The sequence below is a fragment of the Ovis aries genome, chromosome 3, assembly GCF_016772045.2.
Source record: "Ovis aries strain OAR_USU_Benz2616 breed Rambouillet chromosome 3, ARS-UI_Ramb_v3.0, whole genome shotgun sequence".
NCBI classification, from domain to species: Eukaryota; Metazoa; Chordata; class Mammalia; order Artiodactyla; family Bovidae; genus Ovis; species Ovis aries.
The window spans coordinates 73,300,661-73,316,827 of record NC_056056.1 but is presented as its reverse complement, the minus strand read 5'-3'; the positions used below and the strand labels follow the sequence as shown (position 1 = coordinate 73,316,827).

Sequence of the window (16,167 nt, the reverse complement as noted above, 5' to 3'; positions counted from 1 at the left end):
GACAGAGCAGTCTTAGAGCAAGACTTAATATATTTTGTCTTTAATACAACCCCCCAGGAACAGTTGGGGTTTTAGTTAATAATATGAAAGTGCTATTTTGCAAAAACCTCAAAAATCTCTAACATTATGCCCGATCAGAGAAAGTCAGTTGTCATAATTTAAGGATAAAATTTTCAAGTTTCTAAGGTCTTCTATAGAAAAATATATATGTATTTTTCTATATGAGAAAACATATAGACTATATTAAATCATAAAAACATTATATTTTATTGATATGTTTAACCAGTATATATTTTTGAGGGTTTTAATATGATTTTCAAGACTTCAAATAAAATCCTTCTCTATTTATATTATGTAATTTTCTTTTACATGTCATATTTTTATATATACATATCTGTTTATATACATGTAAATTTATGTATCAAAAACAAATGATTCATGATTTTAAAATATCTCAATACTTTATTTCACAGAAAATTGATTCAATTTTTAAAATGGGTTCATAAATATATCCTCCTATACATGTAATTGTGAAATTGGGTCATGGAATATAATATATAGCTTCCTATTTTTAAAATGTCTTGATCTGGAAAAATTAAACATTTAATACCTTAAGCATCACATACAGTCATTTCAAATAAATAATTACATTGTTTGCAGGGGAAAAAAATCAATGTTGCACTCAAGATGAAAAGCTTAAGTTGGAAGGTAGTATCTTCCACAGAGCAGCTATACTTATATGCTGCCATGCCAGCTTCTTCCCTAAGGAGAGTCCAGGCATGCTTAATTGTAGAGAGACATCATTACTTAGAAGAAAAACATGAGTCTTTAATTTCCTTGCCTCTGCTGGACTGGGGTGGTTCTTTCTGCTGAATCTAGCAATGTCTGGGTAACACCCAAGTTTAGCTGGCTCTACATATAAGACTAGGTATTGTAAGGTAACAAACAACAGTAACTGTGATCAGTACTGCTTCTGTTATGGATTGCCATCCACACAGAATTCATTATGTCCATAATTAAACAAAGGGAGGACCCTCCTAACGTTAGGATGCTAGTGAGGCAACTGTTCTTCTTGGCAGTGCCTCTTCTAACTTTGGAACCACCAGATCCCTCCTGGGAATCAACCTGAGAAAGTGCTATTTGAAGCAGCACTTGTTCCCATAATGTGGCATCAGTGTCTTACTAAATACAGTTCAGACAGTTTTGAGCACAAGTGACTAGACAAGTGTCCAGGTCAGCACTTTGTCTTGCCAGGTCAGTCTTGTTTTCTTCCCACTTCTTTCCAATAATAGTGTTTCATATATACCAGAAACAGCATAGAGAATATACCTTTCTAACTCCAAGAACTACTCCCAAGTTCAATTTTAGGCAATGTGTTGGGAAGCCAAATTCACTTATCCAAAAAGAGACACAACTTTCTAATTATGTAATTTCCATTAAGTGCCCAGTGTACCGTCACCTATATCTTCAGCAGAATCATGTTCTAACTCAGCAACTCTCACTAAGTGTATACTTAGGGGACCAGCCTGGGTCTTTACATTTGTGCTGAATCACCAAGGACTTTGATACTTTTAATTAACTGTATCTCCTAGAATCTGAAACAGATGGAAATTGTGTCGCTTGTTTTTTGAAACCAAGTATTTTCATTCACATGATCAAGAATTAGTTGTAATATTCTTTACATGCAAGATATTGGTTCTTTACTTCTGGTTGCATCAGAGTAGAATCAACCTGTTAAGCATAATATGAATAGAAGGCCAATAAAAAAAAGCATGTACACAAGCATTATATAAACAGAGTGTGATGAATCCTGACAAGCTAATCCAATTCTTTATTATCATGACATTAGGAAATGGCACTAAATGTAAGGGTCTGCCACAATCATCAACTCTGAAGGCTTTATTAAAAATCAGCCATTCAAATTGGCACCAAGTTGACAAGTAGGGAACACATTTTCAGCAGTTATCACCCGTCAGTTAAGTGAGACACACAGGTTTTGTCATATAATGGATACAGCTGCCTGCTGGGACAAAAGACACACCTGGGCTCAAGTTGCATCTCTGCCATTGAGCTACGGAATTTTTGGCAAGCTAGTTTTTCTAATACAGTTTACTCATCTGTACAATGGGCATTTTATAAAATCTATCAAGTAGGATGCTGCAGGAAAAAATATGGTAAAACAGATAAAGTACACTGCACAATGCCTTTCACTTAGGAAACATTAAATAGTAGGTATAATAAATGTGATTCTAAACAGAACGATTTTCAATTGTACTCAAATTCAAGAGGTGCTTATAGCACCAGTAAAGTAGGAGGGCCTAGTGTACCTTTTGAAATAATCTGATGCCTAATATTTTGGTGGGGGGCGGGGAACCATGTTATTAATAGTTTTGAGAGTATAGCTTGACTAGTAATTTTTTTTCCAATATCCACTCATTCAAGTATTTATTGAGCTTTTACAATACATTCATCATTAATTACCTAAAATACCAGTAGCTGAGTTGCTTGACTCAACTTATATTGCTTGAATGTATTGGTAAGATTTTCACTCAAATAGATACAAATGTAAAATAAGACCCTATGTTTTATTTCCAATATAAAGGCACAAGAAATTGGAAACCAGATTAGAAGTTGTGTAGGAATTTAAAACAATATCTTTCTCCTTTCTCTTAGGTTCATTCATATATAAATACACTTGCTTCCTGGAAAGGTCACTGGATTAATGTTGCAAATATCTGACTCTTGGGCTAAAATTTGTAAATATGTATTTCCATTAAGGATTCCTTTGCAATTTTTTAAATATATAATCAGTGCACTGGTATTCATTGAGAAGCATTCCTTTCAATGTTTCTGAAGGAATTTTTTTTGTGGGGTGGGGCTTATACAGTAAAGAACATAAATCTTAAGGGTATAATTCAGTGAATCTTTACTCATACATATGCCCACATAACCACCACCAAGATTATGTCAAAGGCTCCACTGTGTCCTCTTCTAACTCAACACCACTGAAAGGGAATCCCTATTCTGGCCTCTATTACAGCAGATTTAGTTGTGTCTGTTTTGAACTTCACATAAATATAATCATATGATATATATTCATACAGTTGCTACCTTATCTTACTAATTCCATTTGTTTGGATTTTACATAGGAGGAATAAGGAGATCTTGAGCTCCTTAAGCAGTTTGTCTATATTAATGTGCCAATATGTACTAAGAGAACTCTACCAAATCTCATACCTACTATTGGGTGTAAAATGTAAAATTTTACAATGTAAAATTCATAGAACATGACTTCAAAGTAGATTTACAGAAACAAGTTTAACATTTTCACTATTCACATCCATGACATCCTAGAGCCACTACGCTACTGCCATTGGATACTTCTAAAGTTTTATGTTTTTCTGAGACTTTACATCTATTACCTACTCACAAACCTTCTGTGAGGTAGGTTAGCCGGAGTTCACAATCTGTAGTAGTCTGATTAGGTGTTTCTCAAAGTGCAGTATTGAAAACTGAAATTAGAACATCAGCAGCCTTACTTTACTTTTATCAGAACTTAGAAGCAATGCCACATCTGGAATTTAGCTCTTCAGATGCCACACCACCTTCTGTTTACATACACTGTGTAAACAATAACACTGTTGGAAAAGAATCTGATAGAGCACTGTAGACATTCCATACTCAAGAGGAAATGCATGGGATCCATGCTTAAAAGTGAAAACCAAAAAGCCATGCAATTTCTGACAAGCTCTAAATCAACTAACCAAAATAACTTTTCTCTCCCTAAAACTTAATTCAGACATGTTAAGACTTACTACTCAGCAAGGACTACACTTACAATTTCTACACTTCCAAGTAACAGCAAGAAAATGAGCCATAGAATCATAGACAAGTACACAAGGAAAAAGTAAAAGGGCTCTACGTAATAGTGTGATGCATAACAAACTAAAATCCTTTAGAATGCAAAAATGATTTATGCTAATTATGTCAAATACTTGTGCAATTTTTGAAAGTACAGTTAGCCTAACAATTTCTAATAACAGTTTTATCATCTCCATGACAAAACAAAACCTGGATATCTACAGTAAGGCCTAATTTTCAGTGTATATTTATAGGAGTTAGCCCTACGAGCAGAGTAGTCACCAAATGCTCACTGAGAAAGTAATAAGGAATGTGAGTCCTGTTTCCAGAAACCAGTGTGGCTCAAGGTTCCAATACTCAGGATGCAGCTAAGAATAAGAGAAATATTATATACTACCCGTCCTTTTGTAGTCAATCAGAAATCTCTTAACTAATCATTTAATTATCAAATTTAATTCAATGTTATCCAAAACTGGAACATGATGTTACTAGTATATATGATTTTACACTGAAAATATAATCTGTTCATGCAACTATAAGAAACCTTTCTTGAGTTTTTAAAAGTTCATCAGCTAACTTCTCTGTAACATACAGACAAATAACTTGAACTTACAGATGAACCTCAAAGACCAATTATAAATAAGATAGATTCATTAGATACCTATAAATTAGGATAAATATTATAAAAATTCACTAAGGGATTAGGATGGCTAAAAGTATTTATGTAGAAAATGATAGTTTTTTACAAATGCTTTTGTGTTAAAGATTCATTTCATTATAATAAAATTTCTCAAGTAGAATATGTTTCAAATATTTTGAATTACAGCCAGACATGGGTAACATTAGAGCACAGCTGTGTAAAACAGAAATAAAGGTTCCCTGTGTTTACTCTTTGCTTTTCTTTGTAAGTTGAAACTTCAGGGCTAATCAAGTAAGGATCATTATTACATTAAAATTCTTTTTAAATTAAAAAAAAAAGTTCCATATTTGAATTTTCAGTGCCTACTCAATGGCTCAGCAGGTAAAGTATCTGCCTGCAATGCAGGAGACACAGGAGACAGGGGTTTGATCCCTGGGTGGAGAAGATCTCCTGGAGGAAGAAATGGCACCCCACTCCAGTATTCTTTGGAGAAGGAGATGGCAACCCACTCCACTATTCTCGCCTGGAGAATTCCATGGACAGACCATGGAGTCGCAAAGAATTAGACACGACTGAGCGACTAACACACCAGTATTCTTGCCTGAAAAACTCTCTTGGACAAAGAAACCTGGTGGGCTACAGTCTATGGGGTTGCAGAGTTGGACACAGCTGAGCATGCACGCATATATTTGAATTTTACTTGACAGGAGCCCTGAAGGAAGTGGTATCAGTAGAAGCAGTGGTGCTAGTGGTAGTGGTGATAACAGTAATAAAAATAACAAGTGGATACTTTAGAATATTTATTATGTGCCAGAAACTGTGCTAAGAGCTTTCCATGAAGTGAACAGCTTGCTTTTGAGAAGAGCCCTTTGAAGCAGGTACTATTATACCATTTTTACAGATGACAGTATTGAGGAATAAAGTTTGGGTGAGCCCACTGAAACCAGGCAGTGTGGTCCCACAGTCTGTGTAATTCAATATTTTATACTACAAAAGCATCTCAGCATAGTTAAACAAACTAACACATTCCACTTCATTTGTGGCATTCTAAAATGGTCAGTTTTTACTACAATTTTACAGCCAAGATAAGCTTTTTTTGATAGATCAGACAGATGCCTTTTATTATTATGCTTCAAAAGCTTCTCATAACATTTTATCTAAATCAAAATTATGAATTTCTCCATACCCCTCGAAGTTTTTTCAGCACAGGTGATCCACCTTTCCTCTGACGGTAGACTTCAAACAAAACTCTGGCAAAAAATCTCTGAATCATTTTTGTCCAGTAATTTTAACCTTATGAAGATTATATCTATGTATTATTTCCCTTTAATGGAGCAGTTAAAATACTGAAAGCCTAAAATCTATCTATCTATCTATCTATCTATCTATCTATTTATCTATCTAAAATCACAAGGAAGGCATGTTGAGCAAGGTCCTTGGGAATATAGTTAAATCACATAATAATCCACATAAAGGGTTCAGATAATGCATTTTACAGGTAGAACCAAAGTGTTCTAAACAAGTGGCTTCAGAGTTCTAAACAGAACCAAACTTACAAAGATTCTAACTTCCTCAGAAAAAGAATCTTGCTTCTGTCTCTACAGTTTGCAGTGTGTGCTTAACAAATGTTGTTGAGTGACAAACGGAAAATAATGCTTTTCTCTGGCCTCCTATCAATCTGGTCTACACTATAGTCAGAGTGATCATCCTGAAATGCAAATTTGATAATGATGTCCTCCCCCTTACCTTCCACACTAAACTCCTTCCATTGCTTTTCCATCATTTTTTCAATAAAGACTGAAATTCTTAACACTGTGTTGGAAGGCCCTACAAGACCTGGCCCTACTGCACTAAGAGTTCCACATTCAAGGGCCTTCCCTTAGTTTCCTGAATGTGCCATGTGAGCTCCTACACCAGGCTGTGACTTAACATTTCTCCTGTGTCTTTACCTGGCTAATTCCTTATCTCTCAGATTTTTGTTTAAGTATCACCCCTCAGGAAAACTTTTTTTGATTAATTCGGTTCACACTATTTTAATTTCTCATAGTACAACATACTTGTCCTTCAAAATATATACTATTGTTTAAAGTTTTCATGTATTTACTTTTTTAATTACTGAGCCTCCTCACTGGAATGTGAGGCTTTTACCTTCCTATGAAAGTAGGAACTATTTCTAAGGGTTTACTCACAGTTGTATCGCTTAGGCCTATGATTCAGGCACATGCAAAGCACATAATACTTGTTGAATAAAGAGAAAAATGAATGAATGAGTGAATATGGTTGTCTATCTGGCAACATTCATAAAGTCATAGAAAGCAGAGGCTTCATTAAGTGATATCTATCACACTGTCATGTTTAGTAATATTAAGCAATCAGCCATCACAAGCCACTTGCGTTTCAGGCTATTTAAACAGAGGAAGTGAATAAAATTGATACTCAGTCTAGTATGACATTTTCATATAAGTGGCCCTAAAATGCATAAAATCTGGACTTGGAAATAATGAAATGTACAAGCTAAGTTCTCATTGATCAGCTTTTTACTCTCATTCGTAACTGGGTGGCCACAGAATTCACTAATTCTTTCAAGCTGCTAGGAAACTATTAGTGATCTTAAGTAGAAACTTATTAAATAATAATGATCCCAGGACACTTAGATGGGTATGATTCACTGAAAAAGCTATGTATCCCATAAGTATCCATCATATACATTAGTTCTGTGTGTGTGTGTGTGTGTGTGTATTCTCTTGAATAACCACTGGACCTAAAAAAATGATCAAATCTAATAAAATGGAAAGTGTATTCAATAGTCATGATAAATACAGGGCTTGAGAGTAAGAAGGTTGGTCCCAGGCTCTTCCATTAACCTGATCAGGACACGTAACCTTTCTGTTTTCTCTTTCCATCACCACATGAATAAATAAATAAAACTTGTTAGGCTATCTGAACAAATGAGTAAGGATAAAAGTGAGCTCATTAAATGAAGATATTCTAGAAATCCATAGGTGCAGAAGGTGTTTAAAGGCACTCTAGAAAGAAGGGAATATTCCTAAATTTTCTTTTTAATAATTCTTATTGTATTTGAAATACAAAGGCAACTAAGATATTAGACTTTTTATCAAGTTAAAAAAATTGTAGCTGGGACCAGATATAATTTGAAAATTATTTAATGTTTGTTGTTAATCTTTTTTTCCAAATTTTCTCAAATGCTTATGGGTTTGTTTTTAAATCACCATGTTTTTTCAAATGTGGCAATCAGTGTAAATACTGGCTACAGGCAGGGCTTTGTTTATATTTCATCTGAATACAAATCATCTATCCCTAGCCATCAATACATGATTGGTGTTGGGAGAGGCATCCATTCTCAATTAATTATTTAATAGTCACTTGACACACATGAAACAGAGAAAATAAGCAAAATGGAGCCAATCGTTCTAGGGAGACTGACTCTGCCTTTATCACTCCATTTTCCATTTCAGAGATATGTAATTCTGCTTCTCTCAAAATATTACTTTTGCCATGCCTTCTCCACTCTTAACTGTTCCTGATTATGCACATCCCTGGATTCCTATGTTAAAAATGCACAGAAAAATAAAAATTTTCATTTAAAACACCCTCCTACACAGAACAAGCTGTCATTGTGTCATATTTGTTTCCTAATTTAAGAAAGGAAGTTAAATTTCATGTGTTCTTCCTTAAATTGTCTGCTTTGTATTTTAAAGCAGCATTGGGATATTTAGAGCAATGTGTCCCATAAAATAATGCCCATCTTTTATTCATTTCTATGTATCAGTGCAGAGGTACGCAACTTCAATTTATACTATAGCAAATCATCAAATGTAGCTAACTTATTCATGGCTTAAAATCAAGTTAGATTTGGCAGAGAAAAAAGCATATACTGTTTCATTTTTCATAAAGCATAACTATAAAACCTGATGTTAAATCCATGGAAATTTACCAATCAAGCTAAAGTGTAGTATAGGCCATGGGATACACAGTCCTCTATAATTATTTAAGCCAAAATACATGAAAACAAAAATCTTCATGGAGGCAGAAAGCAGTAAAATCACACCTTACTCTTTTTTCATAAAACCATGAAGGCTACAGAACTCTCCTAATGACTAGATTCTTTTCACCCTTTCTGTTGTTTAAACAATTACAAATTTTATCAAGTCTTCATTTCTCTTAAAGTCAGGTAAGAGAGAACTGCCAAGTCTAGTAAGATTTACAAGGGCTAGTTCCCCTTAGCAGTGTCAGCAATAAAAAAAAGCAAAACATGTCCAGAAGATATTATACAATAAAATACAGCCATACATAGAGTTTTTGTCTCTAAAGCTTTCAAAATAAGACTTAATAATTCACCTTTAAAAAACAGCCATAAATGCCATTTATCCATATGTCGTTGATTGACTTGATCTGACCCGAAAGCTATCTACTTTAAACCCTGACATCTTTCCTGCTCAGCCACAGATACATTCATATTTCTTTTTCATATTATTCACTTTCTTTCACAGTCTTTCCTGTATTTATACAACAATATTTTTCCTTGGTCATTGTTATGTAGCAACATTGGAAGAACACATCAATGACTGAATGTTATGTATATAAGGGAGAAAATTAAACTTAGAGGTATGAGAGGTTTTGTGTTTGGTTTTCTTTTTTGTTCTTTTAATTCCACAGTTTCAATCCCTTGGCCTCCACTACTCAGATAAATATATTTAGCTGAATATCCTTGGAAAATTTCTTGCAATGCTTCATATGCATCCCCTGTTTATTAGCCTGCAGAAGCTTCCCAGTCCAAAGTCTAAATTTCTCTACCTTTTACCTTCCCAAGTCATCTGATTGAGAAATATGCTATTTAATCTCTAACACTTCTAAACATGAGCTGACCTCTCTCCCACTTCAAGAAACCACAGAAACAATTTGATTAAACCAACAAATGTTGGACATAGCCAGAGAAACTACCATTAATTCCAAGAACCCTCCTCCTAACCAAGAAATTTTGCACAAGTCCTGCCCTACTCCACCCCCGACCCCCTTTCCCCACAGGGCCAGGACTGGCCACTCTACTCATAAAAGGCACAGCTGTGTCTATGAATCCTCTCTCCCTTGCCCGTTACCAACTATGTGGCGATTCTCAACCATGGTCAATTTCTCCTGACTTCATTTTTCACCAAACGTACGCCCAATCTGCATCTTACGGGGGAAATCTGTGTATTACAGACAATGGTGACAGAGGAAAAGCACATCTTATGTTCTGGTGGGCCCCAATCCAGCGAAGAGAGGGAACGGCTTGGCAAAGAACCTGAGGACTGAAGAAGGGAGGTCATTTTACTTCCCACTTGGAAGGAAGTAGTACTAGTGGAAAGGGCTCCCGGGAGGAAGCTGAACCTGGAAATGGGGAATGCTCAACCTTTTCCAAGAGGCCACGGGAGGGGCTGTGGGAGGTGAGAAGACGGAGAGGCCCGAAACAGGTTTTCACCTGGACCCTACGCGACACAAGCTCTCCGGAGAAGGAAGCCCGCATGCACAGGCCCCGACCTGCCTCGCCCTTCCTCCCCATACCCTGCCCAGGCCAAGGCCCCAGGGCTCCAGCGTCATCGGGCCTTACCTTGGCTGCAGTCCTTGCCACGGAAGCCGGTTCGCGAGCAGTCGCACACCGCCTGGTCGTCCACTACGGAACACACGCCCCCGTTGAGGCACACCCCGCCCTCGCCCTCCTCGCCTGCTTCGCACGGGCTCCCGCCGCCGCTGTTGGGCGGCTCGTCGTCCAGCTTGACCTCGCCGCTGTCCACGGGCAGGGCCAGAGAGGAGTTGACCCGCACGTCGCGGATCCAGCCTTTGAAGGGCTCTCGCTCCCGCACGGAGGCCAGCGTGAGCTTGAGCGCCGCGGCGCGCAGTTCCGGGGGAAGCCCCCCGATGAAAAGGCCGCTGAACACCGTCATGTCCCGGCGCTTGGACTTGACCTCCACCCACTTGGCCTCCACCTGGTCGATGAAGAGCGTGGTGTTGCGGAACTGCCGGCGGATCCGCACGTTGTGCCACGCGCCGTCGTTGACCGGCGTGTCCGTCAGGAGCGTGGCGGGCTCGGCGCAGAAGATGGAGAAGCTGAGCTGCAGGCGGCCGCCGCGCGTTAGGATGAGCTCCAGGAAGTCGCAGAAGCCCTCGTCGTCGAAGTAGAGCACTAGGCCCCGGGCGCTGCGCGTCTTCAGCTGGAAGCTCATCTCGCTCTCGCAGCAGGCGTTCCACTTGGGGAAGCGCGTCCACTGGCCCTCAGCACCCGGGAACTCCAGCCCGCTGCCCAGCTCCGCCCAGCAGCCCAGGAGCAGCAGCGAGAGGCACAGGAGAAAGCAGCCCCCGCGCTGGAGAAGCGCCGTCCCCATGCTCGGGGCTGGGGTGCGGCGGGGGGGTGCCGGGGCCGACAGGGTCAAAATGATCTTGGACACCGTGATGCAGAAATCGGGGTCCGGAAAGAAGTCGGGTAAGGGGACAGGCCGGAGTGGGAGGGATGTCCCCTCCTTTATCTAGCTCTTTTTTTCTTCTTCTTCTTCCAGCAACCCCTCCCTCTCTCCCTATAGTCCCCTCCCAACTGGAAAATGTAGACCCCAGCAGCACAGGGCAGCCACAGAACTTCTAGACCAAAGGGAGGATACACTTTGGAAGCAACGTTCTGGAAAAAGGTGTCAACAGAAAATCAAGGGAAATCACACATCCATTTGAGTCCGATGAACTAGTCCAAGGGCATCGGTGGGGTCGGCAGATACTTCACTCTTCAAATACCATCGTCTGCCAGGTATCAGCAGTGGTACCAGGCAAAAGGGAAATGGTTAGAGTCAGGTAAAAAGCAAACACTTTCCAGGGAAGTAAGATGCCGGCAAAGAACCAGGATCCTTGAATGCTTGGTAACACCTCAGGTGTTTCTCCTCCAGATGCAGTGTCCAAACCAATAAGGCACCACTTATCAACCCGAGTAGCTTCAAAGGCCTGCGTCTTCTGCCATTATCATAGACTTCCAGTACCACTGTAGCCAAAGCAGAATTCCTTGCACATGGCCTCAGGGGCTGGGTTTTACTTCTTTTTTTTCCCTCCTCAACAGTAGGGTTCAAACACAGAAGCTGTGAGATAGCCAGAAGCTGTTAGAGGTGGAAAATACACCAGCTCCTCTTCTCTCCTCTCCGTCTCTGCAAGGCCAAGCTAACATGCCAGTGTTATCAATTGGTCGTGTGTTGGTGATGCGTTTTGGTTTTATTTAGTCTTTTTATAAGGACCCAGAAATCTGCAGAGAATTAAAATAAAAATTAAGTTCTAAAGTCTGAGTATCATATAATCATTATTCAACCCAGAAATCAGGTATATAATTGCTGTTATTAGCAAGTCAGAGTTAACCTTATTGGAAAGAACTTATTTGTCCTGATCTATAAGTAAGAAGAACTAATGTCTCCTAATAGTTAATATCACACTCTTATAATCAGCCACCACTACACCCTTGTAGTTTATTATAACCATTCATAGGTAACCCTTCCAAGGTTTTCCTTTTAAATAGAAATTTTGGTTAATGTTATATTTTAATGTTTCTGAGAAAGTTTAAAATATATGAAAAGGAGAGGGGGGAGAAAGACTCTGTCAGAAACTTCTGCTTATATGTGCACTGGTTATATGGACAATAAAAATACAGCCTATTTAAATCTCAGTTAATAGCTAATTTTGCAACAGGCGAAGCATACCAAACTGTTGACTGGAAGCTCCCAGCATGGATTTGTGTAGCATACCTACTCTTATTTTTCTCAGAGAGAGAAGAACACTGATGGTTTCTTGGGATTCTTAAATTTCAAATGAGTATTTTCTTCCTTTTTATTGATGGAATCATTCGTTATAGGAGAAAATACCTCACTGGAGTCAGATGTCTGTTTTCGGCAGCATTTGTGTCTCAACTGCCATAATATTAACTCCTCTAAAGTCAAGTATTTAATATTTTGCCTAACAGTGCAGTAATCTTAACTCCTCTTCAAGTCCTTTCTGGCTGTCAGCTCTTAGAATTTGTGTGGTTAGAATAGCTACTATGTCACCTTAGCTGCTATGGCTCGAGGAAGCTCACACTTAAAATCATATCTTTGAATTACTCACTAAACTATTAAATCATCTCTCTTTATTCAACTCTAATCTGACAGGTTCTTGTAATGGTATAGAACTCATATATAGTGAATTCTTTTTCAGGCTTTTTTTTTTTTTAACCAAAAATTACTCTCATATTTTAACCAAGAGAATCACAATGTATCATCTGGTCCAGTTAAGAAAATATATGTATTTCCTTCACCATTTCCATTTCTCACTATCTCCCCCCGCCCAACACATACACACACAACACACACAGGCACAGACACCAGTTTATTGCCTAGACACAGAAACTCACTATCCAATTAACACTTTTTTCCCTACAAGCTGAAACTAGCAGTAATTTATGGCACCGCATTGTGCTGCTGCTTCTCCATGAAGGGAACCGAGAACATTTGTCTTCAATACAGAGCAATCCCTACAGGTGTCATCTGAGAGCCACCAAGCTAGGGGATCCCACTTCAAGTTCCTCCCCAGATGAAATTGATGACCGGTTCTCTCTCTTTCAGCACACACACAACACACTACACACACTGCCCACTAGCAAAGGGACTTTAAAATCTCAGTTGCTTTTTTATTACGGCTGATACATGCCACACCATGAGTAATCACCAGCCATATCTTATCTACTCCTGCTCCAAACCCAAAGAAAAGTGCTCTTAAAAATCATTCTAAAAGACATATTATTCAGAAGACTTTCATTTTTTAAGTGGACTCAGAAATCTGTGAAATTTTCAGTCATTGTGAAATAAACCTGAAATTTCAAGATTTCAAGTAAGTGCTTTGAAACCAACAAGCTCCTGTGTTAGAAAATCATTTTTTTTGTTAGTCAGTTGGAATCAATTGTTTTATTAATTGACATTCCATAGATCATAAAACCTTTCTTTACACCGCTCTCTTGCCCTCCTCCAACAATGCATATCTTGACAATTTTTTTTTTTTAAGGAATGTAAAAGAGGGAGGAAAACATATTTTTACCACAGGGGAGGTCAACTGACTCTCCCAGTTCTTAGAGGAAGCTCATTGTGTGTGAGAGAGTATCTCTATTTATATGGAGAAAAGGATTCTCTCTAGGTGCCGGGAAAACCTGGCGAGTTCACAAATTAGAGGATAAAATAAAAGGATCTGAAAAACAACCTCACTGCAGCCAAAGGAAGAAGCGCTCTAATTCAAAAGCAGACTAACAGCCTCATTAATCTTTTCTTTCATTTCTAGAATCAAATTCATTCCCAAGCCACTGGAAGGATCGATACAGTATGCTCATGGGCTGCAGTTGCATTTATTTTAATATGTTTATGGTAACACACACACGCACAAACATGCACACACCTTTCCATGCATCATTCAATGTATCATAATAAAGAACCTGAAATGTTTGAGAGGATTTTTAGAAGCGCCTATCATTTCTCCCTGGATATTTCAAAGTCCCTTAATACCAATGCACACCCAAAATTCTCCCTGGCTTTCCCGCCCAGTCTCTAAGCCCCATCTCTAATACCAGTGCAGTTTCTTGGAGCCTGGAGTCGACTGCACAAATTAAGGATAGGCACAGCATGGGGCTGATGGGGAAGGGAAAGAAAGATGTAGCTCTAGATGTATATTATTGCTTTGGTTTCTAACTTGCCCGTTTTCTTTTTCTGCTAATAAATCACTGCATTCAGTCTTCAAGTTACTACCCCAGCTCCACCGTCTCATCTTCTTGCCATTATTTAAAAAGCTTCATGCAAAACAACCAAGATCTATACTCCTCCACCCTCCCACCACCCATCCTTCCCTGTTCATTTGTGGCAGATCCTGGCTCAATTACAATGGGGAAAGATATTCTTCTCCAGCTAGCCTCGCCCCATCCCCTCCCCCTCAACACAAATTGAGCTTCTTTACCTGCCCGGTTATTCCCCCTTAGCTCGAGCCAGAGCTTGAGGCATGCAACGGTCAAAGCGAATTTCCTGAGGTCTGTGGATAAGGCGACTGCTGCTGCCTTTAGAGAGGCGTCAGGCTTGAGCGTCTATCTCCAGGAGTGCGGGAGCGGAGAACAGGCAAAGGAGGGGAGCAGAAGGAGGAGGAGAGGGAAAGAGCTGGGAAGGAGGAGGCGGTCGCGGAGCCCGAGAAGGCTGGGTTACGTGACGTTGGGTGCTGTCCTTCTGAAAGAGAAGGGCGGAGCTGAGCTCTCCGCAGTACCATGGAGAGCGGCGGGCCGTCCCCAGACTGGGATACTGGTGGGCTCAGCCCGCCGGGCACAGCCCCTCCCGGTGGGGATGCTGCGCAGTGAGGTGTGTTTCTGCCTTTGCTTCGTCCTCTTGCAGGGGGAGCCCGATCCTGGGGGCGGGGACCTAACGCAAGTGCTTCTAACTTGTCACCACCCACCCTCCCCCATGAGAGAGAGGGGAGGTGGATATAGAAAAAGAGGAAGAGGAGAGAGCGAGAGAGGGAGAGAGAGAGAGGGGGGAAAAAAGAGAGAGAGAGAAACACGTAGCCTACTGAGCATGCCCAGGCCCCTGCTAGACCCACGGAAAGCTGTGTGGAGATTCCACTTCTCCGGGGTTTCGTCGTGATTGGGCAACGGTATCTGAGAGGGTTGGTTCCAGGGCCTAAAGGAAGGGGCCAAGGAGTCGGTGATTAAGATGAGCTCTCGCTTTACTTGCGCACTTTGATCTCTTGCTTGGAACCCTAGAAAAGCTGCAGCTCTTCGAGGAATACAGAGACAGGCAAGGTTCACACAGTCGCTGGCATTCCCCCAGATCCACAGTCCCTGCCCCACCCCTTACAGTGGCCCCGGGATGAGTGATCACTTCAGATCTTCACGATCTGCCCAAGCTTTGCCAAAAAGATGCAAAAGGGACCCACCCAGTTAACGTGCCAGTTTAAGAGCCCAGACTCATCTACTGGACAAGGTACTTTGGTGGTAGCGTCTCCTCATCCCTTCTCCTCCCCCAACTTTCTGTGCTCTGCCTTGGCCATGGACATCCGGAGCTGAACCAAGTTCTGTTCTTGTTTAACTCTTCGCTCTGTCTCCTCCTTCCTTTTGCAGCTGGTAAAACCTGGAGGAAGTGAAACTTGATACAAGGCACTGACCATATCACTGGGCATGCCCAGTAGGCATTGCTGAGTTTGGTGACAAAGGAGTTAAATCTAAAGGAAGCTTGCAAAATAGGTGGTAGAGAAGTCTGAGGTGTGTGGCTTAATTATAGTTTGAGTCCTATGGACATTTAAATTTCTAACCCTATTATATTCCTAGTCTGGGTTAGTTTTAGAGCAGAAAAAGCAGACATATTTATTTCAGTACCACAAGCCTAATAGCTTCAGCCTTAAATATTGTTAAGGCAGGACTATTTTCTGCATCTCGGCCCTATACAGCAAAACTGTAAAACGTAGACAAATTCAGGAGTACTAAAATAATATACATTCCAAATCTGATATCCATTTCCTGCCAAAGAAACCAGAACTCATTCCTTTTGATAAGCCTATTTATACTTTCACTGCTTGTCTAAGAGTCCAAATAACTTGGATACAGGAATAAATTGTATTATTTTTATTGGCTTCAGAAAGGCAGTGTGGTC

At 39.9% G+C, this 16,167-nt stretch overlaps 1 protein-coding gene across 28 annotated transcripts in view; it reads right to left on the bottom strand.

The window, feature by feature from the left end:
- NRXN1 (neurexin 1) overlaps positions 1-14,648 on the bottom strand; it is a 1,208,609-nt gene extending 1,193,961 nt beyond the window's left edge. For all 28 annotated transcript variants that reach the window (XM_042246177.2, XM_060413877.1, XM_060413886.1 and 25 more), the window contains exons 1-2: positions 14,492-14,648; positions 10,110-11,774 (exon numbers count right to left, since the gene is read on the bottom strand). In XM_042246177.2, coding sequence (XP_042102111.1) covers positions 10,110-10,881 — 772 coding nt within the window. In that variant the 5' untranslated portion in view covers positions 10,882-11,774; positions 14,492-14,648. The remainder of the gene's footprint in view (positions 1-10,109; positions 11,775-14,491) is intronic.
- Positions 14,649-16,167: the final 1,519 nt, after the last annotated feature.